General features: G+C 54.0%; 1 protein-coding gene across 2 annotated transcripts; it reads right to left on the reverse strand.

Moving 5' to 3' along the window:
* Positions 1-748: 748 nt before the first annotated feature.
* Positions 749-27,645, reverse strand: FBXO31 (F-box protein 31). 2 transcript variants are annotated; one of them, XM_080937128.1, is made up of 10 exons: positions 27,251-27,644; positions 16,069-16,140; positions 14,487-14,573; positions 10,633-10,709; positions 10,201-10,368; positions 9,044-9,118; positions 7,272-7,381; positions 6,547-6,700; positions 5,467-5,813; positions 749-4,006 (listed from the first exon to the last, which is right to left on the reverse strand). In XM_080937128.1, the coding sequence occupies exons 1-10, from the start codon at positions 27,546-27,548 to the stop codon at positions 3,784-3,786; spliced, it is 1,611 nt and encodes a 536-aa protein (XP_080793254.1). In that variant the 5' UTR covers positions 27,549-27,644; the 3' UTR covers positions 749-3,783. The 2 variants fall into 2 exon arrangements, with proteins under 2 accessions (XP_080793254.1, XP_080793255.1); XM_080937129.1 differs by lacking the exon at positions 14,487-14,573 and having other exon boundaries at positions 27,251-27,645.
* Positions 27,646-27,901: the final 256 nt, after the last annotated feature.

Consider the following 27,901-nt stretch of genomic DNA (forward strand, 5'->3'; position numbering starts at 1 on the left):
AAGTATCTAATTGAGCTCACTATTCAGAGGACCCCAGGAACTGACCCTGTTACTGCCTCCTCAGTCACCTTAAGTGGCACCTCAGTGTTGGGGATCTTAACTCAGGTTTTCGTGTCCCACTGCGCAACAGTGATCCACACACATTGGCCCTGTCCACCCGTATCCTCAAGGTACCTGAGCTGGGAACCTCTGGCTTTGCTGAGACCCCCAGATAGAGTTCTCAAATCTGCCACCTTTTCAGTGGGTGCCTGACAGAATGTGTACCCATTTCAGCCCTAAAACAGCACAACTGCCCTCCACCACACGTCATTGTCCCTCAGGGGTGTTGGATGGGGACAGGGTCACAAGCCCACACTTCCTTGGGCTCTAAGGAGTCACGTTGATCCCTCGTCCTCATTTGGAAAAGCGGAAGGTTCTCTTTAGAACACACGGGCTGGAGAGATTAGCTCTGCAGCTAAAAGTATGGCTGTTCTTGCAAAGGATCCTAATTCAGGTCCCAGTACCCATGTGGCAGCTCAGAATTATCTGTAACTCCAGTGCCGGGGATGTGACATCTTCCGAACTCTTCAGGCACTGGACATATGTATATGATGCATACATGCAAGCAAAACACACATTAGGTGAGTGTGTGAGTGTGTGTGTGTGTGTGTGTGTGTGTGTGTGACAGAGAGATGCACAGCCCCAGCCACCCACTCATCCTGGGGTTCCCATCTCCATCTTAAGGACATCAGAGAAACAAATCAACAACAAGGCTTCAAAAACAGTTTTACTGAGAACTGAAAGGAGAACCGCGTGTCCTAGGCAAGTGACACAGGTGACGTCAGGCACCAGGCACACAGCAGCTACTGTTTCAGGGTCCTTTCCTGACCCTTAGGCAAAGCGGAGCTAACCGGAGAGAGCTTTTAAGTGCCATCCTCTGTCCAGAGCTGCGGGGGGAGGGGCATGCTCCAGACAAACCCTGTTCTCCCAACAGGCTTTCTGAGAAACAGCTGGAAAAGCACATTCTGGCTCTTTGTGCTGGTCTCTGTACAAAAAGGATCTAGCCACAGAGAAGCACCGGCAGGTTCCTTCGGCGTCACTACCCACCATTAAACCCTTCTCGGGAGGTGGGTCATGTGGGCCAAGGGCTGTGACCGCCAGTGTCTCCTCACACAAGGGTTCTAAGCCATGCTCCACCCCCACCCCAATTACAGCTTCTCCAGGGAGCCATTCCACCCACTCCCACACACCAAAACCACAGGCTTGGTCATCCACAGCCAGTGGGAGCTGGTGACCAGGGGAGGTGGACCCAAGTCAAGTGAGGGTTACACAGGACACTTCCCCATCAGGACAGAAAGGCAGGGAACATAGCAAGGGGCTCTGCACACCCAGCTGTTCCGCCCAGCATCCGATTACAGGTCAGGTGCTTGGTGCCATCTGTGCCCCACCATTGAGAAAAAGACGGCCCCAAACTAGGAACTAGGAAATGCAGGTGTCCTGGGGTTTGCCAAGTCCTGACAGCTGGGCAGGAAAGGACCCACAGGTACCGAAAGGTGAACATACACAAAGGTGGTGTGCTGTTCACGGTCTGGCAGAGAGAGCTGCTGGAGGGCTGGAGTAGGCAGCCAGCAGCGGCCGGGGGTGGGGGGAGCAGTGGGGGTGGGCAGAGTCCCAGCTGGCCAGGCCACAGCATGCTTAGCTCCAAGTCCTTGGTGAAGGAAGAAGGCTAACAGGTGAATGTCTCGCAGCATGATATGAGGAAGGCCTGGCTGGCACAGCATCTGGCCAGAAGTCACTGCCACGAACCCACTCTGTAAGTAGACATGCGGGGACAGGGAGGTCCCAAGAGGAAGTACAGGAAATGTGCAGAGCTGACAGACAGCCCAGAGTCTGAACTCATGCCACATGGAGACAGACAGCTGATGTCAAAGGACAAAAGGTGAGTCAGGACCCATGCATGGAGTCTAGAGCGCCCTCCACTGACAGACTGTTGATGTCTGAGGTCTGAGTAATGGCAGCCAATGTCCTGATACTGTCAGGCCCGAACAAATCAGGACATAGACATCACCAATATCCTCACTCGAAAGAATTCAGTCCCCGCTAAACACTTCCTGAGGCTTGCCCTTGACCCACACCATCTCCACACACGGCAGGCCAAGCGTGCAAAACCCACAAGGTGCCTTCTCTTCAAAATCCGTGGGCTCGGCAGCCCAAGGAGCAAAATGACAAGGCCAGCCAACGGTGCCAACCTGGTGAGGCCTGGCATCAAAGACGTCCACCTGTCCCGATGGAAGACCAGGACCTAGCTGTTCATTAGGCCCTCAACAACCCTCGCTTGCAGCAAACGGGGCATGTGTTTAGGACAGCCAGAGCGTGGTTGGCTAATATAGTGTGGCTGCCCCTACTGGACACTTAAGAAAACCTAAACTAAAGCTGACCCAGAGCAAGCCTCCGGTTCTGGGTAATGCATACTTTTGCCTTTCTCCAGTGAAACCTGACGAGAGCCACCTCCAGCTGCCTGGTCTCCTCTGACCCTGTGGCTTCACAGTCACGTTCACTGTCCAAAGCCTCTCATGACTAATGGGAAGGAACAAAAGACCTTGAGCCCAATTCTATAAAAGACAGGAGGTCAGGACCCAGCCTGGCAGCTCACAGCAGGTCTGTTCTAAGCTAAAGCCAGTTTGCAGGGGTCCTTCACCGCACTCTCTCCTGAGTCTAAGGCCCTTCCAGCTGTCAGAATAGAACCATTCCCACTTAGCTGCCAGCTTCCTAAGGTCCCTCAGCAGTGGTTTGAGTTCTTAGCACAAGGGCTTGCCGAAGCCACAGAGGATGAACAGCCACAGGGGTAGGAGTGGGGTGCAGCCTAGAAGCATGCTAACACTGGAAGCTCTGGCAGACGGTCCCAAAGGTCTGAGCTCTTAGCCTCTGCTCTTTGAAGACACTAATGCTCAGACAGGGTTCCCAAACATAGCATGCCCCAGCACTCAGGGTCTCCGAGGAGGTAAGCCCTCAGTAAGCAATGCTCCTGGGCACATGGTCATACAGACGTGTTTCACAGCATCCTCAGCTGACACCATCAACACTGTGGGAGGCACCAGCACAGCCGTGAAATGAAAGCATCGGGGATGTGTCCAGCAGGGCAGGCCCTCCAGATAAACGTGTACGGAGAACCGAGGGAGAGCAGGCTGCGGCTAGGGACAAGCAAATGGCTGGCCTGACAGCTCGGCTCTACTGCTAGAATAGGTGTGGCCCAGAGGCCACCAGGGGCCAGAGAAGAGACTCCTTGCAATCCTTGGTGGCTCCACTAGCAACCAGGACAGGAAAACAGGTCATGGTGGAATGCCCTCATCCAAAATCTAAGCAAGCTAGTAAGGAAATGGAAGCCCATCGGGGTCCCTGAGCCTGATACTCCACCATCTCCTGGAGGCCACCTCCCAGCAGTGACTGTTTAGATGATCAGAAGGGGACAGGCGCAGCAGAATCCTGCCATGACCCATGGTGGCTGTGTTAGAACCGTTCCTAAAGACAGTCACTCTCTGCAGAGAGCCGGAAGGCACCCATTTGATTCTCTGTGCCACAGGCACCAACCATTCAGACCCATCCTGGCTCAACTCTTTATTTTCCCACCATGCCTAACGTCCACCTTCATAGCTACCGACAAATCAAATGTACAAGAGTATGTTACACACTATACAAGAAGCATCTCGGGGCAACCAGGACCCCAGTGAGGAGGTGTGCGTTCATTTCTAAAGTGCATGCTTCCCCCACCCGGGCCCTGGGGCAGCCTCTCCGCCCACGCGGAGGTCAGGAGGTGAGAGACTGGATGTTCCTGAGCATCTCATCAAAGGCCTGTGGCGATGGCGCTTCAGCGTTCTGGAAGGTGGCCTGGACTCGGCTGTACAGGCTGAAGGACTTCAGTTCCAGCCAGAGGAAGCCAAAGCGGTCCTCGTCAAACAGGACAAAGACGCCGGGCGTGCGCTCAGGGCTCGTAAAGCCATGGCCAGCGATGAGGCCTGTGCCGTAGAAACTAGAGAGACGAGAGAGGGCACCATCAGAAGGGACCTAGACAGCATACACCGCATGGAATACCCAGCGCACACTTCCACTTCCATAGCTCCCAGCCACACCACAGCAATTTGCAGGTAGGCAGCACCCAAGGAGGGTCTCTCCTTACAGGGCCAAGGTTGGGCTCCAGGTTCCTGACTGAATTCATTAATAAGCATACGGGAGCCCTAGACACAGGCCAGGCCCTGAGCCACTTATGTAGTCTGTGTACAACAGACCGAGACTTACCTATTTGTGGCCCAGAAGATACTGTGGCAACTGAAGTGGGCCTGCCATGCAGACCCACCAGGGACTCTCCCACACCCCTCCCTGCACCCAGGCATGTTTGCTGCCTGAGGTTGCTCAGTAGAGCAGGGAGAACAGCAGCATGGATCAGAGGCTCCTCAGATGGGGAAAAGCATATCCTCCAGGCAGGCCAACCAAAGGCCATGGTACCTAGAGAGGGCCACAGAGTTTTTCTGTCTCAGAGTGCAGGGGCCTGGCCCTTGTTCATCTATGCAGAAGAGTCTGAGTGACAAGGGGAATGGCCAACATAAACTGAAGACAGTGGCCATGGCTAAAGAGGCAAAGGTCAAAGGGCATGAGCTGGTGCCTAGTATGTTTGGTTACAAGTCAGTGGCCCACCACATGTAGGGATAGACAGGGGAGGAAGATGTCACCTCTCCCTCAGCAGAGCTGGCACATATGACAAAAGCCACCAAAGGGCTGCCTGATCTCAAAGGCACCAGATACAGCCAGTAGCAGGAGGAGAGACAGGAATCAAGCAGCCCCATGAACCGAACTCACCAGTGTGAGATGCGCACGGTGACGCCACCCACAGGACACCCAGGCAGCACTGAAACCCTCCCCTGCTCCCCTTGCCAAATCTGTGGGGCATTCTCCTCGTCTCGCACCTGGCTAACCACGTAAGTTATTTTTCAACCCACCGGAGGAGCTCTGCCATCTGTGCCACCTGCAGTGGCCACGTCCTGAACTCTTGGAAATTCCACTGTGGGTCCCTCTAGGACAGGTGCTATGTTTGATCTGCAATGGTGTGTGCCCTGTCCCGCCCCACCCCCAGGCTCAGGGGTTCCAATGCTGCTGGCACTGGAAGGCTGGAGCCCTCAGCACGTGGAGCCGAGCTGTAGGAAGGAGTTTGCTAGGGACAGACTCTTCCCGGTTCACTTGTTAGCTGCTTCTGCCACACACTTATGGCAGGAACACAGCCCAGCCCCCACCACCACCACAAATGAGATGGCCCAGTGGGTAAGGACATCTGCTTTGACACCTGCCATCCTGAATTCAAGCCCTGAAACCAGCGTTGAGGATGCAGGGAGCCGACTCACAGCTGTCCTCTGACCACCACTCGAGCCGTGGCACACGCCTCCCCCTCCACCCTCCCAGGAAGCTGTGCTAGCTGAGAGCTAGGCCTGTTATCCTTACCATAGCCGGCAGGTGCGGGGGTAATCCTCATTCCTCGAGCTGACACCCACAGGAAGCACAAACGGCTGCCCCTGCCCAGACAATGCCGACTGCTCGGCTGCCTCAGCTCCACTGCCCGGCTCTTTGCTGTCCTTAGCAGGTGGCCCATCAGAGCCCTTGGCTGAAGGCTCCCGGGGTGGGGCAGGGCCCTCACCAGCCTCCTGCTCCTGCCTCACTTGCTCCCGGACCTCTAGAACGATCCTAGAGAGCTCATTGAAGTTCCGGAGGTTTTCCACATCCGGCAGCTGGATGCGACGCTGTAGGTCAATCTCTACTGTCTGCTGCCCTGCAGGGATGTTGGGGTCACCCTGTGGAAAGAGCGTTTGGAAACAGTCAGGAGGGCTGGGAGACCCACAGAAGCCTCCCAGCCTGTGGAGCAGGCTCAAGCTCTGCCAGACTTCGCAGCAGTGTCTCACAAGGCAAAAGGGTGAAGGCGGCCGGCTGGATCTCAGGCACACACAGGTGCCTAGAAACCCCCATTTGTGAAGTATGTGGGCCCTCCCAGGGTCTGACAGGCCAGAAACTCAGTTCCTTAACTTGTGCTGGTAGGGTGCTAAAACCCCAAGGGAGGGGCTAAGGGCTGTGCCATCACACAGCTGGAACCCCGATTCTAGATCCTACTAGAATTATGTGTGGAGTTTCTTCCAGAGCAGAGGGACAAGAAGCCTGAATGGAGACCTAAAACCCTCCTCCCAGAACTCGGTGCCAGGGGAATATGATGGCAAAGAGGCCTTGGCAAGGAACAGCCATGCATATAACCTGCTGTCCCGAGCTCAGAAGAGGAGCTTTATCTGAGACTCGAGCCCAGCCTAGCCCACAACATGAGCTGTGGGGAATCTGCTGAAGCAGAGGGCCCAGTGATGCTGCACAGGGGTGTTTGTTAGCTAGGCAGCTTGGACCCCCTTTTCAAGCTGCAGCTCAACAAAACCTAGGAAGTCACCCAGCAGTACAGGGTGGCCATCCACTGAAGCTTGTGCCTTTGGAGCACGGTGGACTCATGCCTGCCCACCAGGTGGCTACCGAGATATTGGTCTGGCTCACCGTGATCTTGGTACCCCTGGCACGTGAGCCGTGGAAGCTGAGCATCACAATTTCCAGCCCATGGCTGCCGTAGGTGCCCTTAAAGAGGCCGGGCTTGATGAGGTCATCAGGGTGGCTGGGTGGGAGGTAGATCCGTCGGTAGGTCAGGCAGTTGCTGCACCGGGGAGGTAGAAGAAGCAAGGGGCTCAGCTTGGCTAGAGAGGCACCCTGCATGCCTGAGCAGCCACTTGGTAAGCCATTTGCCCCAGACGTTGGGCACAGCCCTCCTGCCACCCATGCGCATCCTCAGGGCCTAGGAGGGCAAGCCCATGGGCACAGCACAACTCAGCATTACTCTCAGAAAAAGAGCACTGGGAAGGGGCCATGGCCAGGCATGGAGCCAGGGGCTAAGAGGGACACTTGGCTTCAGCACACACAGGCCACTTGATGTGCTGGAGTGACATAAGATAATAGACACCACAGTAGGGATAAGAGATGGGGCTGTGCCCACAGCACACACAGAAAGGGAACCTGTACCTATAAAACCCCCACACTAAGTCCACAGTACCACACAGAAAAAGAATGAAATCCAACAAGAGCAGACAACTGTGCTCACAGTACCCAGAGAGGAGAGGCTGTATTCATAGTTAGAGAATGGGGATAGCATGGTCCCACAGCCAGGCCACACTCTCTCACAGAGAGCGGCTGTACTCACAGCTACAGTGAGGTGCCTGCTTTGCACTCACTCGTACTGACTGGTGTAGATGAACTTCATCAGAATCAGCTCCTGCATGTGCTCATGGAAGATGTCTTCCAGCGTGCGGCCCCACTCCTCCCTCAGCCACGTCCGAAACTCCTTCAGAGAACAAGGGCGTGGGAGTCACCAAGATGGGAGAGGCTGCTGCGTGGTGCTGAATGAACAAACACTTCCAAGCTGAGCAGGCTTCTGGGTGGGCAGGCATGCGCAGGAGCTGTGAGCACCTGGGGTTTGGGTCTGAGGGCGGGTGGCCCACCTAGGAAAAACCAGAGTGCCCACCTTCCCAGGGCTCACAGCCTCAGACTCCCTAGAAGGCATCGAGGTCACAGGACTTCTGTCAGGCAAGGCCAGGGCCAGAACCCCTGTACTGGGCTGCAGCGAGTGGAGACAGTGATCCACCCTGATCCAGCTGCACCCTACACAGCCTGGGAGACCTCAGGCACCTCAGGCTTGGGCACAGCAGGGCCTCTGCCATCCCAGCCAGCAGGGCCAACACCTGTGGCTGCTGCCAAAGAGACACACAGCAGGACCTTGCCTGACAGGTGGGTGGGTTCTCTTTTCCCACGGCACCTACGAAGCTTGCCGAGTCCACATATATTTCTAGAGAAGGGGCCTTCATGAACACAGCATGTGTGAGACAAAGTGACTCGTGCACTATGCTGTCCTCTCCTGAAAGTCCTGCTCACTCAGGACAACCTTTGATCGCTGAGGACAGGTTAATCCCCTGCTAGGAACTGTGATGTCTTGCATATGCTTGGCCCAGGGAGTGGCACTATTAGAAGGTGTGGCCTTGTTGGAGGAAATGTGTCACTCTGGGGCTGGGCTTGGAGATAGTCCTCCTAGCTGCCTGCTCCTGGCTTCCTTGAAGATGTAGAACTCTCAGCTTCTAAACCATGCCTGCCTGGATGGCGCCATGTTGATAATGGACTGAACCTCTGAACCTATAAGCAAGCACCAATTAAATGCTGTCCTTATATGACTTGCCGTGGTCATGGCGTCTGTTATAAACCCTACAGAAATGCAAAGAACACCCCCCCTACACACACACACACACAAATAATCACCAGGGCGAGTCCCAGCTACAGGAGGACAGCATCAGGGCCTGGAATCCAGCTCAGGAGTGATGTTTATGTCCATCCAGGGGACATGCTGTTCCTGGCACTGGGCAATCACCAGCATACACTCCCAATGGCCCCAGGAGTGCCGACAGAGCTGTACTTCCTCCCCCACATCACTCCTAGCCTGACACCCAGCTCCCCATAAAGTGCACGCTCCTCATTTCAGCCAGGAGCATGCTGCATTTGTAATCAGGACGCATCCTCCTTCAAAGCCAGCGAGCCAGCTAGAACCCTAGAATCCCATCAGGACCTCCAGACACAGAGCCATGACCTCTGTCTAAGGCCTAACAGCCGAGGGCCATGTTGGAAAAACCTGAGAATCCCAACAATCTCATAGGGCAACAAGTCGAGACTGTACAAAACCAAAATTAAATGGCACAGGGACTCCACCAAGTGCAAGCACTGTTCACCAGAACACTCCTGTGGGTCTCCACAGACCCTGGAAACAGAGAACGTAAGCGGTGGATGTCTCTGTAAGGTGGACCACAAGCGCACTGCACAGACAGGGCTAGGGAGACAGTGCAGCAATTCCAAACGATGGGCTCTACCTAACCCAACAGGAGGCCAGGCCAGTGCCGACAGAAAAGACAACCAGCCACAAAAATGTCTTTCCATATCCTCCCTCCCTGACTCCAGGACTTACCTCCTGCCTCCCACCAGACATCCTGTGGTGATCTGTCTGGTTACACTTGGTGGAGAACTCATCCCTCTTCACAATCTTCAGTGTGACCACAGAGGGAAAAGGACCAGGAGGAACAATGAGTCCCAGTGTCCACCAACCACCCTCCCCACCAAACCCACTGAGACCCATGTGTATCTATCTGGTGGTACAGGCCTGCAATTCCAGCTACCTGAGAGGCCGAGGCAGGAGACCCCAGGTTCTGCCTGAGTAAGAGGGTGAACTCCAGGCCAGGCCGGGCAACCCAGTGAACTGTCTCAAAATAAAAGAAGGACTGGGGCATGTTACTTGGCCTCAGTGGTGATAGCTCTGGCATGCTTGTGGTGACCTGTGAGGACCCGAGTGGTAGTATGGGGACACACACTTGTGATCTCAGAGCTGGGGAAGTAAAGACGGGCAGATTCCTACAGCCCACTAGCCAGCCCAGCATAACTGGCCAGCCCAGTCACAGCAAGAGACCCTGACTCAGAACACACAAAAGGCTCAAAGGTAGCAGTACAGAACACCTGAGGAGGTCCGACCTCCGCATGGATGCACACACGGGCACACAGGCATCCTCACACAATGGAGTACATGCACACCTGCATCCTCAAACAAGCATGTTCACACAGGTGAATGCACACCTGCAGGCATCCTCACACAGGTGAAGGCATGCGTTATGATAAAAGAATATAAAAATAATTTTTAAGGGGCTAGTGAGATGGATTGGAAGGCTGTTGTCAGTCAACCAAGCCTGAAGATCTAAATTTGATCCCCAAACCTGTCTGGCAAACGGGGGGGGGGGGGGGGGAGCCACCCCAAGGGGAGAGTAGCAAGGCTCTAAGCAAGCGCAACAATGTTCCAGTGGGCTCTGGCAGCCTTCATCTTCACACAGCCTCACAGTGTGGGGAAGACCCTCCCCCACCCCACTGAGCTGGACAACCCACGGCCTGCAGCCACAGGATCACGGTAGAATTGTGACAGGCTGCTGCCGAAGGTGCCGCAGCACACGTGCCTGGCACCCAGGAGGATGGCGCTGGGGCTGTGACAGCCAGAGGCTGCCAGCCCTTCACTGCACATGCGTGTCACGTCACGGGGGGCCCAGCTCACGTCACGTCACAGGGGGGCCAGCCTTCCTCTACCTGGATGTGGCCATTGTGGGGCCCTTTATGGCCGTACATACACTCCACCGTGGCCGACTTCCTCTCCATCAGATGAATTCTAAATAGCGGCTTGAATCGCATGGGGTCGCCGACGTGGGGGTCATGGGGAGGCAGGTACATCCAGCCAATGATGAACAGTCCATCCACCTGCAGCAGAGAGGCAGTGGTCACACCAGGCGGGGTGCTCTCTCAGTCAATAAGTGCACATCAAAGCCTGTGTCCTCACAAATGAGCCCGCAGCTTTTGCATCCAGGAGCTGAGGGCCCTGTGGCTCTTAAACAGTCCAGGGGCACAGAAAGAAGACCAATAACATTTAAAGAAAGTAACATCTGGCCCCGAAAGGAAACCCCAGGGGTCTCCAGTACGGGCACTTCCTTCTTGCACAAGAACCACCGCAAGGCTCCCACTCACCACGACGTTCAGCAAGCCTCCATATGGCCCAATATCTGGCTGCCACAGTCCCAAAATGTGTCTGTATCGGTGAAGCACTGTTGGGAGAGGAGGGACACAATTACCCAGCATGCTCCACTCACCCAACATGCTCCTAGGGCAAAGGAAACACCTCTGTTGCCATGGATACTGCTTCTGTTCAGAGTGACAGATGGGCGAATCAGGGTGCTCCCGTAGGTCGTGACAGCTACTGAACACAGCTCACACTCAAGTTAACCAGGCGAGACCACAAAGGGATAGGGACCAGAGGCCTTGGCCTGGGATTCAGGGAGAGGGACAGCCCAGCCTTTGGACACCGTTGAAGAACTGCCACCATCAACCCCAGGTACAGCCCAAGACCAGAGGGGTTCCAAAAACAGCTCAGGCACAGGCTTTCAGACTTTTAGATACAGTGAAGCAGCCATGACTGATGCTCACACGTTAGCTACTAACAAGCAGCTCAGGGACACGCACAGAACGCCCAGGAAGGGCCAGGTACAGGGCACGCTAATATGGACACCTCACTCTGAATGCACCAAACACCAGCCACATCCTCAGCAGCTCCCGTAAGTGTGAGGCTGGTTAGCCCCTGATGTCACCAGCCACTTCCAAAGAGCTACAGCGACACACGGGCTGCAGGTGCACCAATCCCGGGGACACCTGCCTCTGAACTCACAAGCACAGCATGCAGCATGTGAGCCTGGAGCACACGGTGATGGGGGCACACTTCTGTGGCCGCTGTGTCATGCTGCCGTATACGGAGCGAGCTTAAAGAATGTAAGAAGAAAGAAGTGATGCTTTGCCATCGCTTCAGGCTGAAAAATAATATAAAAGAGAAAAGCTGGAGAAATCACCCATTTCAGAATCATTTGAGAAAGAAAGAAAAAATTGCAATCACAAACATTAGTGACTGTGTGCTGTGGGAACAGGGGTGACCTACCCTAGTGGGGCATTAAGTTACCCTGGGAAGAAGCAGTCAGCCCCCTTCCTTCAGCTCACACCAGCGAGAGAGCTTGACACCCAGACAAGGAACAAGCTGCTTCTCCCAGCAGCCAGTCTATAGCGGTCTACAAAGTGCGCAGAACCAACCTGCCCCCCAGAGTGACAGCCCAGGCTCACCGGAACATTCAGTGATATTCGGAAAACCAGGACAACTCCAAAACATGGCTCCCACCCATGATGGAAAAGAACTGAATGTGTTTATGTCTCCAGGTCTCTCTGCAGACTGTGGGTGAGCCTGCAAGTGGCCCCACACTCCCCTCTCGTCCAACGGAAAAACGCAACCAACAGTCCTGTCTGGTCCTAGTCACTGGGTCACAGCCAGGAGACCTTGGTGCACTGTAGGAATCAGAAGATGAGCAGCTGCTTTCAGACTCTCCGACGCCTCTGTGAAGGCGGTAGTGTCAGTGGCTTTGGCAGGGGAACATCTGGAGCTCTGTAGGGGGCTTCCCACTACACTCCGATGTGCAACCCAGGGATCTAGAGGCCATCATATCCTGGTACCAAGTCCTTCCCTGTCCTTAATCCTGCACCTGCCTCAGACCTCTGGAGCATCACCTGGCACCCACAGTCACTCTAAGTGACCCACGCAAAGAACAGCCAACAGCTCCATCCAAAGACATAAGTGTCCCTGAATCCTCTAATACACTGGCATTCCATAGATCTGTTGCATCTTGAGTCTGCCTGGGACAGTCCTAGCCTCAGGATATCTCTCACAGTTCTCAGTCCATCCAGCCCAGGAGCCCGGGGTCCAAAGGCCTTTACGCACAAGTCCCCACCTCAGGGAGCAGCCCCTGGGGATGGAGAACCCAGGTAGGGCCAGGTCCCAAAGCCTTCCTGTGGCAAGGCATCAGAGCAGGCTGCTGACAGAGCTCCCTGAGAGCCCAGATGGTGCTATGTGCCTGGAAGCCAGAGGTGAGAGGACAGTAGGTCAGGAGGCAGGACTTGTATTCTTCTTCTCTGGCACACCATGGGCTACCAGAGGCTCACCACCAGGGGTGCTCCCCACCCAGCCCCTGCTGCCAAAGGCAAGCAGCAGGGCCCCCAAACAGGAGGCTGAAATCCAGGCACGCAGCAGCACCCCCGGTGATGAGGGAGAAGACTCGGCGCTCTTCACAGACCTCTTGGGAGGGCCGGGCATCCCGGCAGTTCCGGAAGCATCTCTTGTGGCCCTGCATGGAGGCCAGCTGTTGTCATGGCTTCGCAGTGCCAGGCCCCGCACGTGGGGCTGGCAGGATCTGCTGCTCAGCAGGGAGGGCTGCTGGGCCCGGGACACAGTGTTCTAGAAACCCTGTCCAACACGGTGTGGCCAAGCTCAAGCCCTGCCCAGGTCCTGTGCCCCGCCATGCCCAGGTCCTCCCTTACCCTGTCGTGACCTTGGCAGTCAGTCCACCCATGTGCCAGCCAATGTAAGCAAAGGTGTGTTAGCAGCTATTCAAAGTGCCCACACACTGCCTAGGAGCAAGCCAGACAAAGGCAACATGTCACACAAAGCTGGGACTGTCCCCACAGGGAGCGGGAACCTGGTGTCCAGACCTTGACAGCACTCTGGGAAATCAGTCACAAGTCTGTCACTGCTTTTGTTGGACAGACAGGAAAAGGTCATTCACAACGTTTTTGTTTGGAGGTTGTTGGAAACAGGACTTGCCTCACACTTACGATACAGCCAAAGCCAGCCTTGAACCCAATTCTCCTGCCGTTCTAGCTCTGATCTTTCTTAACAGCTGAAATCCTCTCCCCCATCCTTTCAGCATCAAAGAAAGCCTCTCACACTACAGCAGAGAGGGAAGGCAGGTGGCTGTTTAAAAGGCCATTATCTTTTTGTTTGTGTGTGCACATGCATGTGCCACAGTCAGAACCTGGAGGCGAGACAATTGACTGGAATCAGTTGGGGTAACCAGGTGAGCATGTTTACCTACCCCTCTCCTGTGTGGGTGGAGGGGAGGGACATGACATTACACAGGAATTTTCTGTGCACTCACATAATTAACTGACAAATGTGGAGATTGGTTTAAATTTCTTCTGGGGTCTTTGCAGGTGGAGGGGGTCTTATTTTGTTTTTGTATTTGACGGTAGTTCTACTTTGTATCTCAAGCTGTCCCAGAACTCACAGCAATCCTCCTGCCTCAGCCTCTTGAGTGCTAGACTGACAGGCATGTGCCACTGAGCCCAGTTACTTGTTATTTTAGATGGAGGAGCCTTAGAGGCCTCTACACAGCCTTCTGCTCTCTGCTCTACCTGACTTTTTCTGCAACTGCCTTAAGAAATATTAGTAAGATATACCTGTCCAAACCACCACAACGGTGCTGTGAAGAGAGAAAGAATATCAATTAAGAAGCCTATGGTCTAAGGTTTAGACAGGAAATAGAACTAGGACATCCGGAAGGCAGAAAGAATTCTGGGATAGAGCCAGGCAGAGGAGGTCGGCCCTGGAAGATGTGAAGAGACAGACACAAGGTAATCAGCCACGTGGCAGAATGTAGACTAGAATAAATGGAGTTGCCTTAAATTATGATTCTAGTCAGAGAAGATCCTAAGCTATATGGCCAAGGTGTTTGTAACTACATTCTGAGTCTGAGTCTTACTTCTGGGAGCATGGGGCTGGGAGGCAGAAGCACGGGCCTAACTTCTACAGTGCTGCCCAAGACCCTAGAAGCTACTGTGGAAACCCACCCCATAAACAGAGAGAGCCTAGGCTTCCACTTAGCACAGCCCACCAGAGCTGCAGCAGAGTAAAGGCGGAGAAGCCGGGGCAGCATCTCCCAGGGCTGGACAGCAAGCCCCCGGGCGTCCATGCAGCAACACAGCAGCCAGAGCGCAGGGCGTGAGGTACATACGGCAGGTGTACACATCTCTGTACTCCATGTGCTCATAATCGGGGAGAATTTTCATGAATCGTCCTGACTTCACGCGAGGATTTATACCTGAACGGACACAGCAGGAGAGGCTGAGGGTCCCCTTACACGTGAGAAGCTGCCATGTGATCACATGGGAGCAGTTGCCATGTGACCCGATAACCTCTTCCTCCGGCTACTCCTACTTCCCAGACTGGCCGAGCTGGCTGCAGAGCACACTATGGGGCAGGTCTCCCTGTCGACTGCAACTCCCTGCAGCCATAAACTCAGGTGGCCCCTGTGGCTGCCTCACTCCCTTGTCACTGGGATCTAGAAGTGGGGGTGCAGTGTGGCTGACAGGCCCCTAGAGTCGTGCAGGTTTCCATCCCTAGAGAGGCATGGCCTCACGTTCTCCTTGTCCTCATGATGTGTATTTTTAAGGCACTGTCACTGCTGAATCCAGACTGGCCGGCTCAGCCACCTGCTCAGAGACTCGGGCTGACTCTCCCCGGCCATCAGTCCCAGGCTGAAGCGTGTCTGCAGACTTTCAGAATCTCAGCCCCCATACTTCAGTGGGACTCAGCACTGAAGTATGCTCTGGCCAGGTGCTAAGAAGCAGGCAGAGACTGGCCTGCAGCACATTTACAGAGCCAAACGGCAGAACTCGGCTGCCCTCACCCACCTGTCTGCCTCTGCCACACAACACTGTCTCCAGGCCCTGTACCCAGGAGGGTTCTCCCACAGGACAGAGGAGCACAGCTCCGAGGAACACCATCCCTGTGTGCTCCGTGAGCTGCCACAGGACAGTGACACCTGGTCCGTGTCCACAGCTGCGTCCCTGTGAGGATGAGGCTGCTGGCGTTCATCACTCCCGAGGGGCAAGCTGTGCTGCTGGCTTGTAATGATGAGGGTCAGGCAGCCACACAGTCACCTGACTACAGTGTGACACATATGAGCCCCACAGGTTCTGAAGAGAGGCTGACAGGGAAGTGAAGAAGCTAATGGGAACCAAGCCGGGGGTTGACGCACTCACAGAAAAGAGAACCGGAGCTGCGGAAGGATAAAGCGTGTGGAACAGAGGCAGCCGCTCTGTAAACTGAGGGAGGTCAATGTCTCAACAGGCTGCAGGCCCAACTCAACTCCAGAAGGCCAGGGTGTTCCCACCCAGCCTACACTCTCGGCTCTGTTAACAGGTGTGAGCTGCCCTTGGGCAGGAGTTACAGACAACAGTTCACACAGACACAGAACCACAAATGCTCCCAGTGGGATATGCCACTCACCCCACCTGGTCAGTTTACATGTACTGAGGTCACTGTATCCCACAGGTACACACAATTGTCATATATGTTGCAGCAGAATATATGGGCTGGGATGTGGGGCACAGACAAAGAGAGCATCTGCCTAGCGCTGAATCCCCGGCAGCAGCAAAGTAAAATATCAATTAGATAAACAGAAATGCAGGCCCTGGATGCCTCCGACCATTATGAACTTAAAAGGAGTGTGTCCAGGACAGCAGCACGCAGCAGCCCCACCTGCTGAGCCCTGGTACAAAGGCGAGGGTGCAGAAGACAGAGGACCAACTCACGCTTTGCATAGACGTCCCGGCAAGACACGCCTGTGATCTCCAGCTTCCTCAAGTTCTCACAAACGCCATACTCTGCAACAAGAAACACACTAGATGTAAAACCAAGAACTCACAAGGCAGCAGAGATGGTGACACTCGCTCATGAGAAGGACTCTGCCTTCACTGTGTGACCTCTCTGCTTGCTCACAAATGAAGCCCCTGCTGTGCTGTGGTGAGGTGACCTAACTGTACAATGAGCTGAGGTACTCGGTCCTCTGGAAACGGTGGCCATTCGCACCTTTATGAGGTCTGTGGCGCTGGTGTTAGGTCCCAACGGCCAGAGGCCTACTAAAAGCATAGTATGGCTGGACCTGTCCTTACAGTGGACTCTAGAGAGCAGCACCCAATGTCCCTTTGGCAAGCTGCCCTAGTCCCACTGAGGAAAATGCAAACAGTCCTTTCTGTCAAAGGGTTTACAAAGAGAGAAACCTGTAAAGAATCATCTGGCAGATCCCCCCCAGTCGGCACTTTGATCAAAGCAGGGCCAGGGCTGCACCCTGCTCAGGAAGGCGCTTTGCTGGCAGCTGTCCCTGTAAGTTAGCCAATGGTATGGGAGGGTGGGGCAGAGCTCTCAGAGGGACCACTCAGGACTTTCTCTGACTCCAGAATGAAAGCCAAGTGGGACCCCCACTAAGAGTGGCTGATACTTCATTTGGCATACTACAGAAGGGAATCTTCTTCCTTCTCTGAGTGCTCTGGACAATGTGGTGATTTTCTTGACACCGCAAACCCATTTCTAATACTACATCAATGCAAAGGTGCTCAGCACCCTCCTACCTCCTCCTCCACCCTCCCCCATGGCCACCAACCCACTGATGCGTGTCACCATCCCTCCCACCACAGCCACAGCCCACACCCGACACACCTCATCCAAGCACCATCCAGCCCCCTGCCTCAGGTCTCAGGATGGGGGAAAAGGGGACAACCAGCAGCTAATTGCACCAGCCCTAACCACTGAGCAGCCTCCACCCACAGTGCTATCCCCGAGGGCTAGCGGGGACCCTCTGCCAGAACATCCAGGAAAGCCCATGTTCTCTCCATTAGTACTGAGGCACAAGGCACAGGTCATGTGACCTGAACAAAGGCCCATGTGCTCTTAGCGGTGAACACATGGTGTAGGAACATGTGATGAGCCGTGAGTCCCAGAGACAACCCTTAGGAGCTCACACTTCCAGTGTCACGCCGTGTGCAGCTTCAGGCTGGGCTTCGCAGCACAACCCCCTCAGATGTTCAGTGACCTCCAAGGCCACACCCTCAGCACTTGAGCTCTGATGATCCCCAGAGACCGGTCCTTTCCTCCATGTTCTGGATGGTGGGGTACTGCCAGTACTCGTGGGCCGTCAAGGCGAGCATCCAGGAGGCTCTCTGGGCAGCTCTGGTGGGGCCAGGAGTTCCAGCTTCCTACAGACTTCCTACTCCACTTCAGGCCCCAGAGTACACACCCACTCAGCATTCTCTCTCAGCTCTGTCTATCTGTCCCCTCCAGGAAGGAAGATCCAGGCAAGATCCCAGCACTGGGGGGCTCGGGTGTGTGTGTGTGTGTGAGGGGGAGGGGGAGGGATGAAATGATGTTGCTGATGAATAAACTTGGAGACTGAGTCATGCAGGGGCACAGCCTGGCTCCACGGCTGCACACCTTGGCACATGCCACTGGTGAGCTCATTGCTCCAGCACACCACGGGGACTGGGCCAGCTGCCTGTAAGGCCCCGCCCACTCAGCAATTCTAACTGGAGGGAAGGATGCTCATCGACAAATGTACAGGAGAGGGGAAGTGAAGAGGCCACGGGTCAGCAGGGCCAGGATGCGGGCATCTCAGCCGTGTGTCTCTGGCTCACCTTCCTGAGAACCACCATACCTCCTCAGCCCAGTTACAACTTCAGATGTGCTGAGCCAGCACAATCCATCCTTGAAATTGATTGCTGCGACTGAGTGATTCCTATAAAGTCAGCTGAGGAGGGAGGGGCTGAGACAAAGGCGGAGATGTGGCCCAGACCCAGGAACCTTGAACTTGACTGCCTTGGAGGCGTCCTTGCCAACCCTGCCAGGAAGAACCAGAACCGACTACCTGGCACAGCCGTACTGGGTCTTGCAGCACAGTAGGTACACACAGTGGGGGCAGCGCCAGTCCTTCATGCTGACTAACCTGATCCCCTAAAGTGCCTTGGCTCAGGTCCTCAAACCTACAATTTATCTGTGTGAACTGCCTTCCAAAGCTGGAGAGCTCGATGTCCAAGCTACCCTATATGGGGTGACAAAGGCTGGAGGACATTCAGATGCCCGCTTGATTATCCCCAAGAAACACTACGTGAGGCCTCAGCCCTTTGTAAAGAGACAGACAGATTTGATCCAGGCACCAAGCTAACCTCAAATAGGAAATTTGGCCACTACCATGATTTAAGTTTACAAATTAAACACAGGAAGTGGTATTGTGGGCTGGGAATGGAGTTCAGTGGCAGAATGTATGCCTCCCGTTCACGAGGTCCTATGTGCCACCCCAGCAGTGGGGATCGGGGTGTCCCTCAGGCAGGCTCCCCAGTGATTTCAGCTGTCACAAGGCTGACACAGGATGGTGGCTGTGCAGGTTGTGCCATATGGCTGAGGTGAGCGGCGGCATGGGCAGTGCACCCACGGTACCTGTACAGAACCCGCCCCGTGGTCAGGCAGCAGGACTGTCCTATGACTGTGACGCTCTCTGCAGTACTTGAATGTCCCTGGGAAAACAATGCTAACAACCTTTCTGCCACTAAGCCAGAGCACCAGGACACCAACACTGTGACATTTGTTTGACTTTATCCTTTATTTCTGTAGTAGACCAGGGTAGACCCAACACTTAGATCCACCCCTCTGCTTCCTACTGTGCTTTCTTTACTCTATGCTAGGGATGTAGCTCAGTTAGGAGAGCCTGACCTATCCAAGGCCCAGGGTTCAATTCCCAACAGGGCACAAACCAGGTGCTGTTTAAGGTCATCCCGAACTGCACATTGAGTCTGGGGCCAGCCTGGGCTAAAGAGTGAATTCCAAGCTAGCCTGGGCCACAGTGTAAGATGTCTCAAAAATAAAAAGGGGCGAGGCTAGAACTGGAAAGTAGCCACCCCTAACTCAGCAGAAGCTCTTAGGGTAAACATAACTGCCCTTGCATTCCCCAAGCCTGTGGCAGCCAGCCTGGGGGTCCTGACCAGCGGTGGTAGCTGTAGGGACTGTGAGTGGGTTCTGAGGTGCACCACCCAGTGTGCAGAGCAGCATTTAGCGGGATGCCCAGTCAGCTGGAGCATATCAATATGAGACGGCAGCAGCATGAATGCTCCCAACACCCCAGGCTGCCCACCGCAGTGCTGAGGGTGACGTGATCTTGCAAGTTTTGAAGTCCTGAGCACGAACAGCAACACTGAGTCTCAGATCGAGCCGAGTGTGGTCAGACCCGGGTGAAGGGTCAGAGACCCCAGGTCTGCTCCAGAGACCAGCAGGCTGGGACCAATTTCCTCATCCTGCACCATCAGACTGATAGATACACTTCCACACTGTGCTCCCGTCACAGCAGTCTTTGTTCACGTCACTGAAGAGCAGTGACTCAGTCTGATCCTTCTCGAGCCTAGCCGCGTCAGCACCGAGAGCCGCCAGTCTGCGCTACAGGACTGGAAGGCATGGAGCCACTGTGGGTTTTTCCTTCTCACCCACCGCCAGAGAAGAGCAAAGTCATCCTGACCCCACTGCTCCTCCTGTCCGCAGAGGGCTAAGAACAATCAATCCCACATCCTGGCACTGCTGTGAACCTTCCCACGGGTCATCAAAAGATACCCTTAGCTTAGCTCCCGCGCCAGACCCTGGACAGCAGCTAAGTGGTACCCTCTCCCACTTCCAGGAAAGCTAACAAGTTCCAGGTGTAAGTGGTGTAAGTAATTCTCTGAGAAGCGCCTACCCCACAAAAGGCAGCACAGCAGGAGACAACCCCTGGGAGGGTGTGTGCCTGAGCAGAGAGCGTGGGGTCTACAAACCTGTGTGTCACAGGCCCGAAGAAAATTCAACTTAGATCCACCCTGGCCCAGCATGTCTGCGGCCAGGGTCAGGCCCGAGGAACCGACAGCAGGGTCTGCGGAGACGCCATGTTCCTTGTTTATATGCCCCTCACAGCAGCCGAACACCATGGGTCTGTGGGAGGTCAGTAAATCCCGGCACAAAGATGCAGAAAAACTTCTCTGACCCACACTGTGTGGATGATCTTTGAGGACCTGACACCATGTAAACCAACGACCTGCAAACACCCTGAGATTCTGCTTCTGAACCCTGGAACATCACTTTCATACATGCGAGCAAAATGAGGAGGGATTGTGAGGGCAACTCTGGACCCCAACACTGCCTGTGATGGTTTGCATATGCTTGGCCCAGGAGTGACACTATAAGGAGGTGTGGCCTTGTTGGAGTAGTTGTGTCACTGTGGGTGTGGGCTTAAGACCCTCATCCTACAGCTGGAGAGATAGCTCAGCGGTTAAGAGTGCTGACTGCTCTTCCAGAGGTCCTGAGTTCAAATCCCAGCAACCACATGGTGGCTCACAACCATCTGTAATGGGATCTATGCCCTCTTCTGGTGTGTCTGAAGACAACCACAGTGTAATAAATAAATAAGTACCTTCATCAGTTTGCAGGGACAGTTCTGAGGAGGGCAAGTTGACAAATATACTTCAAGGATGAGCCTGCCATCCCTGAACTGAGTGCAGACATCCAAGGGAAACTGGATCTAGAGATGAACATTTGTGGGTGTGGAGGCATGGTCTTACTATCAGCACAGACTGACCTCAAACCTGTGGTCCTCTTACCTCTGTCTCCTGAGTGTTCTGATCACAGGTAGGCACCTCCACACCCAAGCTGTTACATATATTTTTTACTCTAATAAATAAAAAGCAAAACAAAACACAGGTTTTAACTTCAAATACTACAGAAAGTTTAATGATTAAAAAAAGAAAAATAGGGGACTGGAGAGATGGTTCAGAGGTTAAAAGCACTGACTGCTCTTCCAGAGGTCCCGAGTTTAATTCTCAGCAGCCACATGGTGGTTCACAACCATCTGTCATGGGAACTGATGCCCTCTTCTGGTGTGTCTGAAGACAGTGACAGTGCACTTACATTAAATAAATAAATAAATAAATAAATAAATAAGAAAGGTTTTTTAAAAAAAGAGCAGGCAGTGGTATCTTACTCCCAGCACTTCGGAGGCAGAGGCAGGTGATCTCTATTAGTTCAAGGCCAGCCTGGCCTACAGAGCGAGTTCCAGGCCAGACAGGACTACTCTACCCATCAGGATCTTACTGCAGGGCTACAGCTCTGGACACAGACTTTTACCCAGCCACCATGCAATGCAGCTGCTCCCTGCAGATGGGCCCATCTTGAAGTCACTGGGGACTTAGTGTCACTGTCCCCAAATGTCTCTCTCCCTTGATGCCAGAGGAAGTCCCACACAGACAGCACACAGTGGCTCTAGGCATGGACAAGGGGCCAGCAAGTGAAACTGGACATCCACAAGGGCCTTGGAGGCAGATTCCTAGTCCACTCACAGGACCAGGCCATGAGCTCGGTGATGACAGATGAACTCACCAGCAACAGGGTGAACACTCGGGTCACCCCTCCACCCAGGCACAGTTTCGGCTTCAGACGACATAGATATGTCTGTCTGTCCAGGCACAGATACTAGACTCAGCCACTGTGGTGGCTGCAGGAAACACCTGGCTCCCCAAACCCCTCTTTTTAGATCTATTTATTTTAATGTGCATGAGTGTTTTGCCTGCATGTATGTCTGTGCACCATGAGTGTGCCTGGTGCCCGATGAGGCCAGAAAAGCAGGTTGGATTCCCCCGAGACTGGAGCTACAGAAGTTGGTGAGCCACCATGCAGGCACTGGGAATCAAGCCTGGGTTCTCAGCAAGAGCAACCACCACCCTTAGCTAAGCCAGCTTTGTTTTGTTTTGTTTTGTTTTTTAACATTTATTTACTTGTTTCTATTTCATGTTTATGAGTGTTTTGCTTGCATGTAAGTAGATCATAAGCATGTGATACAACGTGGGGCCAGAAGAGGACACTGATTCCCTAGAACAGGTTTACAGTTGGTTGTACAGACCATGTGAGAGCAAGAAATTGAACCCAGATCCTCCAGAAGAGCAGGCAGTGCTCTAACCACTGAGACATCTTCCCATCCTGGACACTCATTCCTAATATTATGCCCACACTGTGCGTGAACACCTGAGCATTCAGGGGATGACAAGCAGACCAGTCGAAATGCACGCATGGTCCATGTGGCCTCTTAGGCAGCCGGCAGAAGACAAGCAATCTTCATCTCCAGGAGACACCTCTGGAAGCCCATTCTACCCTCACAGTGAGTACTAACCACTGGTCATCCCAAGACACCTGCACAGTGGGGGCTGCTGTGGGCAGAGCCTCCATTCATTTAAATCTGAGAGGAGGCTGCCCTGAGCCCTTCAGAGGTTTGGGACATGGGACATTACCGCACACTAGTGCCAGGCTTATGAGTCCTGGTCAACCCTTCCCTCGTCACTGGGGACAGCTGGCCAGCTGCCAGAGGACACTGACTCACAGTGGCCAGGTCCAGGCATCTCTGACAGAGAGGGAGGGTGTGTGGGTTTCAGGAGGTGAGTCTCCTCTGCATAGCTGTGTTTACACTGTGCCCAGAGGGAAGACACACCCAGTTCTTCAATGCCCTGTGGCTATCTTAGAGAACCAATTACCCAGGTCCACCCACTCACTGTGACAAGGCCAGCCTTCCCTGTGCCTACAGAGACAGACTCACACCCAGCCTGCTCGCCTGTTCCCGTTCCCCCTGCCTCTGCAGCCAAGTGAAAGGCCACACAGGCTGTGTATGGAAGTTGACTCTTAAATGCCTAATCTGGGCTGTGACGGTACACCCATCATCCCAGTTCAGAAGAGGAGGTTCAAATCCAGACCTGTCTCACAAAAAGTAAAACAGGTTTAAATCTGATGTATACTCCCAGCACCGGGGAGGTCAAGGCCCACTAGGACCACAAACCAAGAACCTGCCTCAAAAAAATAAATAAATAAATAAAAATAAAGCAAGTAGTCAGGAAGAACCGGGAGCCAAACCCAAAGCCAGATGGTAAGAGAGCTCACCCACCGGGTACAAGGTCTGGGTTTGATCCTTAAGCCACCATCCACCAAGGAAAACCTGAAGCAGGCACGGTGGCTCACATCTGTAATCTCAACACTCAGGAAGCTGAGGCAGGAGGATCTGTCCAAGTTTGAGGACACCCTAGGCTACAGAGTGCGTGGGATCTTGCCTCACAAGAAACCAGACCAAAACAAAAGCACAAAAGTACAACTCAGTGGGCTGGAGAGATGGCTCAATGTTGAGCACTGGCTGCTCTTCCAGAGGTCCTGAGTTCAAATCCCAGCAACCACATGGTGGCTCACAACCATCTGTAATGGGATCTGATGCCCTCTTCTGGTGTGTCAGAAGACAGCGACAGTGTACTCACAAATAAACTAAATCTTAAAAAAGTAAAATAAAATACAACCCAAGAGCTAAATGGCTTCCTCAGCAGGGAGGTGTGAGACTGGGAGGGCAGAGAGGAGGTAGTACCTCTCAATTCTGAGCCTTCATTCCTCCAAAATGTGGACAGTCCATGCCCCTTCCATGGGTGGGCTCAACATGTCCACTGGACATTAACTATTCCCAAATGGATTTCGGACATCCTCCGAAGATAGCACCTCCAAGCTCAGCTACTTAACAAAGTTACAATCCTCATCCTGACAGTCAAGCTGGGAACAGCAAGGGCATTAGCCACTCTCCACCTCCATCAGCTCTGAGCGTGAGGGGCCCAACGAGCAAACACACAACGGATGTCACGGATGTCACTGCAGTCAGGGGACTGCCTGCAGGACTCCCGCCGGTTGGGATCCAGGGAGTGAACGCAGGGCATCGGGTTTGGTAGTGTAGTGACAGAGCCTTACCAGTCGCTGTATGGACAGTTTGATCTAGAAGTCTGAAGTCGATAGATAGCCCTACACTCTATAAGGAAGCCCACTCAGCCATGAAGCACTGGAGCTGGCCAGCAGCAGATCTGGGTGGAGCATTAACCACAGTCCTGTCAGGCAAGGGCTCCTGCCCTCACTGCTCTGGAGAGTAGGATCTATTTACAGCCCTTCTTTCCCACAGGACACAAATAAAGTTGGCCTTTGGCCATGGGGGTGATGCATCCAAAAAAAAGTTTATGCCCAGGTGACTGGGCGCTAGGTCTGTCTCTCTCCTCTGGAGACGACATTAACCTTAGCAGTGTTTGACCCGCCCAGAGACGATCACTCTACACCCTAACAGCAGAGCAGAGGGACCAAGGCAGCAACCGCTCACTTCACTGTTGGGACACAGGTCCTAAAGCACTCTATCAATAGTATAAACGCAGACGACACCATCCCAAGGTCCTCGTGACCTCCCAGTCTGAGACTACCCTGCCTGAGAGAAAAGAAGGGTTTGTGTCTTTGTTTGTTTTCATGTTCAGAACCCAAGGACTCGCTCAAACCAGGCCAGTGCCCATCCTCTGAGCTACACCCAGCCTCTTTTTACTTTTTATTGAGACAAGAGCCAACCCTGAACTCATTCTACAGCCCAAGCCAGCCTTGAATTTTTGATTCCTCTGCTACAGTTTCCTGAGAGCTGGATTACAAGCCTGGCCCTCCAAGGTCCACTTTCAAATGTATTAAAGCAGATGTTTGGTCCACACCTTGATGGTCAGTCCTGGCCCAAGTCTCAGCAAGAATAAATCCCAGCAATAAACTCACAAACACTTAAATCAGCCTCGCCTACTCCCCTGGGAAAAACCACAAACAGAGCCTACCCAACATCACAGCCCTGCCAGGAAACCACAGAGGCTGCTCACAGGGAGGGTCTACGTGCTGTTTCTCACATAAATCTACCAGATTTTGGAATCCAAGAAAGAAGATGCTCTGGGACTCAGAGAAATAAGGGCAAGACTGTCTCACACACGGCAATTCCTCAGGATGTGAGGCACAAAGAGACTGCCTCAGTGAGACCCACAAATCTCAGGCCCACCAGACAAGCTGTCCTGGACCCCATGGGTTGGAGTACACCTTGCCGATTAGCCAGGTGGCCTGACAGGGCTGTGATCCAGTGTGGGGGTGGTCAAAACAGGAGAATGAGGAGTTCAAAGCCAGCCTCCTCTATACTGGCAGATACTGTCTCACCAAGGGCTGCCAGGAACCCAGTCAGCACAGCCTTAGCCACGCTCAGCACCTCAGAGTGCCCGAGACAAACTTCCAAGGCCAGTAACTACCACATGAGTTCAAAAGCAAGTGAGCACAAAGAAATACCAAATGGAAATCCTTCCAGATTACCTGAATAAAACCCACAGACCAAAGGGGGAAAACACTGGGTAAGGGCTGAAGAGACTGCTCAGCAGTTAAGAGCACAAACCGTTCTTTCTCATAGGGGACATCGTCTGATTCCCAGCACCCACAGGGTGGTTCATAACCATTTGCAACTCCAGTTCTAGGGGATCTTATGCCCCTCTTCTGGAGCCAGTAGGTACCTGCAACCACACACACACACACACACACACACACACACACACACAGAGAGAGAGAAATAATAATAATAAATCCTTCTTAATGCTAGGTGCGGTGGCTCACACGTGTAGCACCCACGAATACTTGGCAGCCTTTTGGTTCTTGAGCCTTTAATTTCTCAGTATCGGAATTCTGGCGTAGGTGAGCTGATGTACTCTCACAGTCATGGCTCTGGAGTCCCACCCAACTATTGAGAGCGATAGCAGGGGGTAGGGGGTGGCTAGAAGAGACTCCCCCAAGCTGCCCCCACCACTTTCTACAGCAGCAATGGGACTTCATACATTTCCATTCACAACTCTCAGAGTGTGTCCCCAAGCTCCAGTTCAGCTAGCATAAGCAGAGCACCCCTTTGAAATCTCTAGTTTCACAGAAGTCTGTGATCTTGGTCTTAGCAACGACCCTACCCGAACCTCCTACAGTTCCCCCAAGATCAGCACAGGCTCAGCTGGTCAATGGAGAGCACGTTTGGAGTGTCAAGAAAACCCTTGCTGCACAGGCCAGCAACCTGAGCTCCATCCCCTGAACCCAGAGGAGAGGTTCTCAACCTGTGCATTGAGAACCGACTGGAGGCTGAGTGACCCTTCCATGGGAGTCATCTAAGACCACTAGAAAGCAGAGATATGGGTGTCACAATTCATAACAGTAGCAAAATGACCGTTAGGAGGTAGCAACAAAATAACTGTATGGGGGAGGTGTCACCACAACATGAGGAACTGTATTAAAGGACTGTAGCATTAGGAAGGTGGAGGACCACCGTCTTAGAGGAAGCAGATGTCCTCTAACCTCCACAGACATGCATGCCCCCACCTCCCACACACAGGTCATACACACAGCACACACACAATAATAATTAACAAAAGAAGAGGGCAGAGCTCAGAGAAAAACTGAAAACGAACTCTGATGTCAACCGTGAAATTACACAAGAACCCTGCTGGGGGGGGAGGACCTGGGGAGGCTTCTCACACAGCCTGCTATCCCACAATCCCACTTTGGGAAGTGCAGGCCCACAGAGATCAACCACCCCAGAGGTTTCCAGAAGATAGATGGAAATCCCCTGCATTTCTGCAAAACGCACAAAGCAGTCTCCAGTGGGCTGTGGTCAGACGACAGAAAATGCCGAAGCCCAGTCAGGCCACTAGCCTGTGGGATCCCTGAAGCTCCGTTCACCAGCAAGACTCCAGGACACACACACCAACAAGCTACTCGGGGGCTGTGTACCGTGCTGTGTGTACATGGACAGAAGGCCTTCCAAATGGGACCATGACCACTTTGCGTCCTTATTCTTGCTGCACCGGGAGGGTGGGCTGTAGGTTTGTGGAGGGCTTTGGGGGGGGTTGAGGGAGTGGGGGAACGGGAATTTTATAGACAAGATCTCACTCTGCAGCCCAGGCCTTTCTACTACCTGGTTTTCTAAGGTTCTCCAGCTACAGCTCAGGCCTGCTGGCCGTCTTGTTTTCTCACTCTGCAGAAGGCCTGGTTTGGAACTCCGCACCATGCTCCTGCCTCGGTCGAGTGCCCGTGATCTGGGATGCCCTCGCTCACCCTCACGGCAGCGCCTTCTCCAGATGGTGTCCGTGTGCAGGATGCGGCGAAACCTGCTGCAGACCTGCGCGAGACTGGGCAGGTCGGTGCCGGGCAGCGACGCGAAGATCTCCACTAGCAGCTCAGGCGGGAGCTCCAGCAGGGAGCAACGAGCCGGCCCCGCCTCGATGCGCTCCTCCTCCGGGTCCGTGTCCGCCTCACTGTCCGCCGCCGCAGTCTCGGCCGGGCCGCGGCGCTGCTGGCGGCGGCGGCACCCACGCGCGGGGCCCACGCCGCAGAGCCGAGCACACACCGCCATGCCCGTCACCTCCGCGGACGCACGCACGCGAGCACGCACGCACGGCGCTCTGCGCAGGCGGCGAGATGGCCGTAGTCCGGCTTGCGGGAGACTCAAGCTCCACCCCCAAGCGTGACCACGCCCTCTAACCGCCCCCAAACTGCAAAGGTTCGCCCCGCCCCAGAAGTAGGCCCCGCCCCTAGACGCGCCCACATCCTTCAAGCCCCACCCAGATGTTTAGCCACGCCTCGCAAGCAGTAAGCCCCGCCCTGCGTGTGGCCACGCCCTCTCTTAGGCCCACGCCCTTGTAAGTCGCCACATCCTATTTTCAGGCTCCGCCCTCAGAGCGTTTGGCCGTAAACCAAGGGCCTCAC

The sequence above is a fragment of the Micromys minutus genome (genome assembly GCF_963924665.1).
Source record: "Micromys minutus genome assembly, chromosome: 24".
NCBI classification, from domain to species: domain Eukaryota; kingdom Metazoa; phylum Chordata; class Mammalia; order Rodentia; family Muridae; genus Micromys; species Micromys minutus.